Consider the following 8,335-nt stretch of genomic DNA (forward strand, 5'->3'; position numbering starts at 1 on the left):
TATATAAAAGGATGTCACATAGAGGAGGGAGAAAGGTTGTTTTCTGCTGCTCCAGAGAAGCGGACACGGAGCAATGGATCCAAACTACAAGAAAGAAGATTCCACCTAAACATTAGGAAGAACTTCCTGACAGTAAGACCTGTTCAACAGTGGAATTTGCTGCCAAGGAGTGTGGTGGAGTCTCCTTCTTTGGAGGTCTTTAAAGCAGAGGCTTGACAACCATATGTCAGGAGTGCTCTGATGGTGTTTCCTGCTTGGCAGGGGGTTGGACTCGATGGCCCTTGTGGTCTCTTCCAACTCTATGATTCTATGATTCTATGAAATCTGGCCCTTCTTTTTCTAGGAAAATGGTGCTGCCGATGTCCATTAATTGGAGTGGAGGGCTCAAATATTTTATTGGGGGCGAAGACACCCCGGCCCCCTGGCTCCTAGGGCTCCATGTAATAGGAATTTTGAGGTCTTAGATATATGGTAATGTTCATAAGTGTACCAACCAAGCACGTACATAGATCAGCACAGGAAGACCGACCTGGAACCATTTTGATTCCTAAACTGAGCAAATGTTTTCTCTGCAAGGTCGAAGTGGGAAACCTCCCCATTGTCTCTTTCCTCACAAATCCTGTCTCAAGGGCACATTTAAGATATGAATAGGGTGTGAGCCTGTGACCTGGACCACTAAATATTTAACATTACAAAAGACTGGCCAGGCTCCACAGGCAATCCAATCAAGTAACCTGCCAGACAGGCGAAAAACAGCATTCAAATTTCTGTTTAGACCGTTTTTTCTGTGATGGAAGTATGATGTATCTGAGGGGGTGGTCTTAGATTACACCCCTTCTGTGATGTATGTATGATGTTTCTGGGGGTGGTCTTGATCTACAGAGTGGCAATTTCAAAAGTCTTTATAAGGCCTTGCGCGCCATTGTTCTGGGTTCCTCTTCCTCTCCTGCGAGTGAGGGGAGCACCCTGTTGCAACAGTTCAATAAAGATCAGGCTTACTAGCTGCTTTGCTTCTCAATATTCTCTGCTTGGCCTCTGTTATCTTCTCCTACCAATAGGGAACCTATGTAAGGACTCTATATGGGCTCTTGGATACCCCATAAGGGAAAAGGGCAATTTTTGTTTACACCACCCAGGGCTGCCCCACAAGAAACAGAACAGCTCCGCCAACACTTCCCCCCAAACGAGCCTTTTTTTCTCCTCACCCTGAGGTAAAACTCAACCCTGGGCTTCTCTATGGCAGCCCAAGAGCCCTTTCCACGACGTGTGTTCCACAGCCCAAAGCACAGGTTGCTTCCTCGGGTTCGTGCATTGTTGGTGGAGGGGAGGGAGCAGATGGGCAGCAGGAAATCCCCCTCAGGTAAAAAAAGCCGAGCGAGGCCAAGGCCGCCGCCTCCGCCTCCTCCTCCTCCTCCGAGCTGCGCTTGGCTCACCTTGTCCGTGTAATTGGGCACCTCCTCGAGGGCGCAGAAGGAGCTCTCGTTGGGCGTGAGGGCGTAGAAGAGGCCGCGGAGCTGCTGGGAGGCGGTGAGCGCCCGCTGAGGGGCGGCGGGCGAAGAAGCCGCCATGGCTTGGCTGCGCTCGCCTTGTTTGTGCAGCTGCTGCTGACAACGACGCCGACCGCCTTTTTTTTCCCTCCTGAGGAGAGGCGCGAGCCCAAGGCGAAGAGCAGAGAGGATATTAGCCCGGCGCGCCCTTCTTCGGGGAAAGTTCAACTTCTCCGGGGTGGGGAGGAGAGCGAGAGCGAGAGCGAGAGCGAGAGCAGCGCTCGCTCCGTCTTTCCTCGCTAGCCTTTTGGGTTAGTTTCAAGGCCGTGGCCGGCGCGCTGCCAGCCGGGGCCCTGCGCCAGCCGTTTAGGCAAACAACCTGAGGGAATAAAAAAATTCCTTCCTGTAGCACCTTAAAGACCAACTAAGTTAGTTCTTGGTATAAGCTTTCGTGTGCATGCACACTTCTTCAGATACACTGAAACAGAAGTTACCAGATCCTTCTATATATTGAGAAGGTGGGGAGGGGTATTACTTAGAAGGGTAGTGGGATTCCCACCACCCTTCTAAGTAATACCCCTCCCCACCTTCTCAATATATAGAAGGATCTGGTAACTTCTGTTTCAGTGTATCTGAAGAAGTGTGCATGCACACGAAAGCTTATACCAAGAACTAACTTAGTTGGTCTTTAAGGTGCTACAGGAAGGAATTTTTTTATTTCGACTATGGCAGACCAACACGGCTACCCATCTGTAACTGGAACCTGAGGGAAGTAGATCGACGAGCTGCGCGAGTTAAGCGAGCTCTGCGGCTTCTGGAAGCAGGGCTGCGGCGCGTGACCCATAAGTTGAGGGGCTGCTCTCGAACCACCGCCTCCTCCCCGCCTCAGTGTCTCTCGTTACGAAACAGTTACAGATAGGTAGCCGATCTACCTATAGATCGCCGATCTACCTATAGGTGTATCTGAAGAAGTGTGCTTGCACACGAAAGCTCATACCAAGAACTAACTTAGTTGGTCTTAAAGGTGCTACTGGAAGGATTTTTTTTATCTCGTTACGAAAGTTGGTCGCCACCCTCGCTTTCCCCTCCGGCGTAACTAGGCACGCTTATCTGACACACCTGAACAACTTTGCAGTCTGCTTTTCTTATCCTCGCAGCATCAGCATCACTTTTTGTTCTGCCATCCATGTTGGCCTTCCAGGAACATAATTCTACTTCTTTGGCGATCCTCCTAGCCGAGTAAGATTGTCTTCCATGGAAACAGTCTTAACAGTGAGTCTGTGACTGACTGTGGAGGCCAATTCTGATCCACACGTCCTTCCACAGTGGGGACATAGTTTTCTGGGTGGGAGTTGATCAGGGTGAGGTTTTGCCAAGCGTGCCTTCCTCTTAGCTTGTTTCTCCTTATCGCCCTGAGTTTGTACATCTTCAAAGTCCACAACACCTTTGGTAAAGGCTGCTCTCCCATTGGACTGCTGGCAGGCAAGTGTTTCCCAATTGTTAGTGTTTATACTACATTTTTTTTTAATATGCAAGCATTTCCTGGCCCTGTCTCCCCTGATTCCACTTCCTTTATTTATTGGCATTCTAATGGGCAGCTATTTTGATGCACTAGTGCAGGCATAGGCAAACTCGGCCCTCCAGCTGTTTTGGGACTACAATTTTCATCATCCCTAGCTAACAGGACCAGTGGTCAGGGATGATGGGAGTTGTAGTCCTAAAACAGCTGGAGGGCCAAGTTTGCCTATTCCTGCACTAGTGGTTTGAAGCGCTAATGGTTAATCCCCCACCAGGCATCACCTAACAAAGGAATTCACCTGACTTCATCAACACTTTTTGATTGACTAGGATTAAAGACAATAAGGACTTTCTTGTTATTTATTAAATTTGTATACTAATTCACACTTGGGACGTTGTTACTATACAAATTTAATAAATGATAACTGCCCCATACCTTCAGGTTAGTTAACTCTTCACATGCTAATTGTGGGTGCTCAATCCACACATCCCAATACACCTGGATCTTGATTACATTTGCCTGCGCTGGGCCGGTTGCTGCAACAATGACCAGCAATGGAAGGCAAGTGGGGGTAGGGGTGCCAAATTTTGGTGTTGCACAGGGCACCGCTGAAATTTTGAAGCCTAAAGTCTGCCACAGATGGCTGCATCTTGTCCACACAAAGAGAGAAAGTAGAGAAATGGGGTTACACTGTAGTGTTGCCAGTTTTGTTTTGTTTTTGAGAGGCACCGTAGCTGCAACAATAACAACATAAAAAGCTTTAATTTGTTACATTACAGAGACAGTGTATTCTAAGGTCACTTCCAGACTGCTGTTTATTTAGCATTCCGATTTGTTTGCACGAAGCTTGCAGGGAGGGTTATATAACGTCACTGTTTATTGAGCATTCGTTCTGATTTGTGGGAGAAGAGAAGAAGAAGAGTTTGGATTTGATATCCCGCTTTATCACTTCCCGAAGGAGTCTCAAAGCAGCTAACATTCTCCTTTCTCTTCCTCCCCCTCAACAAACACTCTGTGAGGTGAGTGGGGCTGAGAGACTTCAGAGAAGTGTGACAAGCCCAAGGTCACCCAGCAGTTGCATGTGGAGGAGCGGAGACGTGAACCTGGTTCCCCAGATTACGAATCTACCGCTCTTAACCGCTACACCACACTGCGTCAAGATACTGCATCAAGCATTTTCATTGCACAATTTCTAGTGCATTTCCCCATCACTTTCTTTACTTCAAAAAGTATTTTAATTTATTTATTTTTAAAAATGTAAATGGGTTTATTTTGCAAAAGCACCAAATCTACTTTGATTGTGAAATCTGCTGGTAATGCTATGCAATTGAATCCCGCCCCAAAAATACCACTTGTGTCAAAGTGACCTAAGAAAGTAGTGTTTAATGTTCTGATGCAATCATTTTCTTACTATCTTACAACATGTTCCTTATTTTATAGCGCTTTGATGTTGCGTCTTGCTCCTCTTGCTTGCTGTCATGCCAGGAAGCAATAGGAATTTAATCCAGAAGCAGGTACAATTCTTTGATGTGCTGCCATGTAAGTAGACCTTGTGCTAAATAATAAGTACCCTATTATGGTTTCATCACTGCATTTGCTGTCTCAACTGTTAATCTGAGTCCAGATTAGGTTTGTCAACACGGCAACGTGAAAGGAAATAACTTTGCTTCTTGAAAATATGATGCTGCACAAAGCTTTGAGACAAAGATAAGTAACAGAGAGGGTATGTATAAGGAATGTTTACAGTTGGAGTTAAAGGAAATTCCTCCCAGATTACAGAAGGCAAGCAATAATATCTGCAAATTTTCATTGATTTTTCCATATCAGTTACAAAATGTTTAATAGTAACAATAAAATGAATCGACTGATCTTCCTGCTTTGCTGGAATATTTTATTTCTCATTATACAGCTGCTGCAGACCAACAATGTGATGATTCTTGATAGATGCAGAATTGATACTTGATAAGTCAGTTATTACCTTAAACAACTTCTAAGAGGTTCAGTAAACTGGTTATCACAAGGTACACATAAGCTATGTTGCTCTCTGCTCGTCCAAACAATAAAATAGAATACAGTATGAGCATGTGCATATTGACACAGTAGACTCAGAGTCCATTTTAGAAAATAACTAGAGATGTTTGAACAGAACAGAACTGAACTGAACTGGGGTTCAGGAGCCCCTTCTGTGGTCCAAATAAGAACAGCATATTCACTTATCTTTAAACCTTACTTCAGCCCTTTTATCTATATTATGAGGTTCATTTTGATTCTATGGGGGTAAAGTCCCTGTGTCATGACAATAAATGCATGGTTATGTTTTAATGTGTATTTGTAAACTGCTCTGTGAATAATGTCTCTTTAAAAGCAGCTCAGGTGAAACTTATTGCAAAAGTTCAAATGGGCTCAAAAGTATACAACAACTCATGTTGAAAGTGCAGATAATAAAAAGACTATGTGTATAAAACACTCTGAATAAAAGCAAGAATCAATGATTTTTAAATTAGATTAAACATGGGGTTGGATCCAAAGATAAGTGCACTGAAGGGGACTGCTAAGAACAAACTTTCCTCCCTGCCAGCAACCCTCCCAAAAAGCCTTTCATGAGATCCAGGGGACATTGCTGAATGGAGTGACTTATGGCATAAGGGTCTGGAGGAACGGGAAAAGGCAGGTTCCATTAGTTCCCTTAGGTGTGCATATCTCTGGATTCAACCTGTGGAAAATATAGAAAATGTTTTGAGTCGTCCTGTCAGTTAAAAATGAGAACATTGATAATTCTTTGGCATGATACAAGCTTTGAGGGTTTTTTCATGTGGATATTACTTCCCACAAATGTCTCCCATGAAAATTAGGTGGGTAAAGTCACAAATGCATCAGTGTTTTCTCCTAGAAGGAACATTCTACTAATAGGACCCCAGCATCCCCCAGTTTGCAATGTGATAGGACATTCAGTTTATGTGAGTATGGCCTCTTCTCTGGCATACTCTCAAAGGACTATCAGAGCCCTGTTTGTGTATGAAGATGGAGAGTTGAAAGAGCAAATGCAGCATATATTTACTGAGCTGAATGCTGAACTGCGACTTGTTAGCATTTGGCACCAGGCTCCAGAAACAGGACCTTTGTGTGCATGGATGTGTACGTGTTCCTCTGCCCCATGTCTTTGTGTTTGTAGAACCCAAGGTCTCTCCAATACAATTAAAGGAACACAGGTCTAAAGGGATGGTATTCTAGTGTTGACTAATCATTTCAGTATCCAAGGAAACTAAACTCTTGGAGGAAATTGAGGAACTGGCCCAATGTGATCTGCAGGCAGCTCATATTCTTATTTTCTCTGAAGAACTCTGTCCCACCCACTCCATGAGCAGAAAACACCCAGACGCTTCCTGTTTGGGTCTCTTTGGAGCTCTGCAGCAGCATTAAATAATAAACTCATAAAGGGAGTTAGGGTAGGTTTAGAATGGGTTGGGCAATACCGTTTGCCTTGGCAGCAATTCACTGCAAAGTGAAATTGTATCCAGACGTGAGCTGCGGATAGTTTGTTTGAATGATTTGAAATTATACATGAATATGGGAAATAGCTTAAAATAATAAATAATAACCATATTTTTAAAAGTCTTTTGATGCATTGCTAGTTAAGCTATTTATTAAAGTAGGCTAAAATGTGGCAATACAGTGGTACCTCAGGTTACATACGCTTCAGGTTACATACGCTTCAGGTTACAGACTCCGCTAACCCAGAAATAGAACCTCGGGTTAAGAACTTTGCTTCAGGATGAGAACAGAAATCATGCTCTGGCAGCGCAGTGGCAGTGGGAGGCCCCATTAGCTAAAGTGGTGCTTCAGGTTAAGAACACTTTCAGGTTAAGAATAATAATAATAATAATATTATCTTTATTGTCATTGCCCCCTTCGGGGACAACGAAATTACTTGACTGCTCCATAAAAACACCTCCAGAATGAATTAAGTACTTAACCCAAGGTACCACTGTAGTGCTATTTATTAAAATATATTCCTAAGGGTAATTGTGCAACAGCTTATTCTGAGTCATTTAATTGGTAGTACCTGTGATTGCAAAAGAGTTGAAGTTCTTTATTAGATAAGCATGATCGTGTCATGTGTTTTTAGTATTTAGCAGCCATTCCAAACCAGTATCTGATTCCATCCCTTTAATTTGCCGCTGTGGCTCACAATATTATAATTTTTTGTAATGAGCTACTGCTATGTACTATAGCAAAATATTTATGAAGAATATTTCATAAACAGAAACTGAGGGAGTATCTTGCTGAGAACCAGGCATGTGTTTAAATAATAGATATTGGAGGAAACTCTGGAACAAACCTGATATACTTGCATGGCATGTCTTTTAGATGGTTAGCTTGAGAACAAGGGCTGTTGCTACTTTTGAGCTAAAGAGTAAGGTAGAAATGCTTTAAACAAAAGAAAAATGTATCTAGGCATTAACAACAACTCTACAGAGAGCTCCAGAATGAATTACTGTATACACATAGGGAGCTCTGGAGTAGTCAAGAACCCTGGCTACAGAAGCAGGACTTGTTAGGAAACTGATAAAGGTAAAGGTACCCCTGCCCGTACGGGCCAGTCGTGTCCGACTCTAGGGTTGTGCGCCCATCTCACTTAAGAGGCCAGGGGCCAGCGCTGTCCGGAGACACTTCCAGGTCACGTGGCCAGCATGACGAAGCTGCAGCTGGCGAGCCAGCACCAGTGCAGCACACGGAAACGCCGTTTACCCTCCCGCTATAAAGCGGTCCCTATTTATCTACTTGCACTTAAGAGTGCTTTCGAACTGCTAGGTGGGCAGGAGCTGGGACCGAAAGACAGGAGCTCACCCCACCGCGGGGATTCGAACCGCCGACCATACGATCGGCAAGTCCTAGGCACTGAGGTTTTACCCACAGCACCATACTGATAATTGCTTTTTAAAATGTTTAATTTCACAATGGGTGCAGCTCAAACACATTTGGTAATGCATTATTGTTTAGATAGATGGTTGTGAGGGGACTGAAAGAAAACAGTGGTATACTTTTTTAGATTCTGGACTTAACGGTCTTAGGGGAGGCCTCTTTAGATGGTAACATGTACTATTTCATGGCCTCCAAAATGCGGTAAGCCAGGCCTGCTGCACTCGGGGCCCTGGACACCTTCCTCAAACTCCTGTACTGATGTGACACCACTGAAGAGAAGATAATGCACTGGCAGTTTCTGTCCAGGTGCATATACTCAAACACTTTAGACACACAATGCATTCATCTCCCCTCAGAGCTTTAAGGAGCTAAAGGAAGGTGTGAGGCCTGAAAAAATTCTAGTGTA

At 44.2% G+C, this 8,335-nt stretch overlaps 1 protein-coding gene across 2 annotated transcripts in view; it reads right to left on the reverse strand.

Moving 5' to 3' along the window:
• AGMO (alkylglycerol monooxygenase) overlaps positions 1-2,788 on the reverse strand; it is a 136,071-nt gene extending 133,283 nt beyond the window's left edge. The window contains exon 1 of one of the 2 annotated variants that reach the window (XM_080974961.1): positions 2,607-2,788. In XM_080974961.1, the coding sequence (XP_080831087.1) occupies positions 2,607-2,675 (69 nt within the window). In that variant the 5' untranslated portion in view covers positions 2,676-2,788. Of the gene's footprint in view, positions 1-1,433; positions 1,713-2,606 lie in introns of those variants that run through there. The other variant, XM_080974962.1, reaches the window with a different exon arrangement.
• Positions 2,789-8,335: the final 5,547 nt, after the last annotated feature.

Source organism: Podarcis pityusensis (genome assembly GCF_964106645.2).
Source record: "Podarcis pityusensis genome assembly, chromosome: 12".
Lineage (NCBI taxonomy): Eukaryota > Metazoa > Chordata > Lepidosauria > Squamata > Lacertidae > Podarcis > Podarcis pityusensis.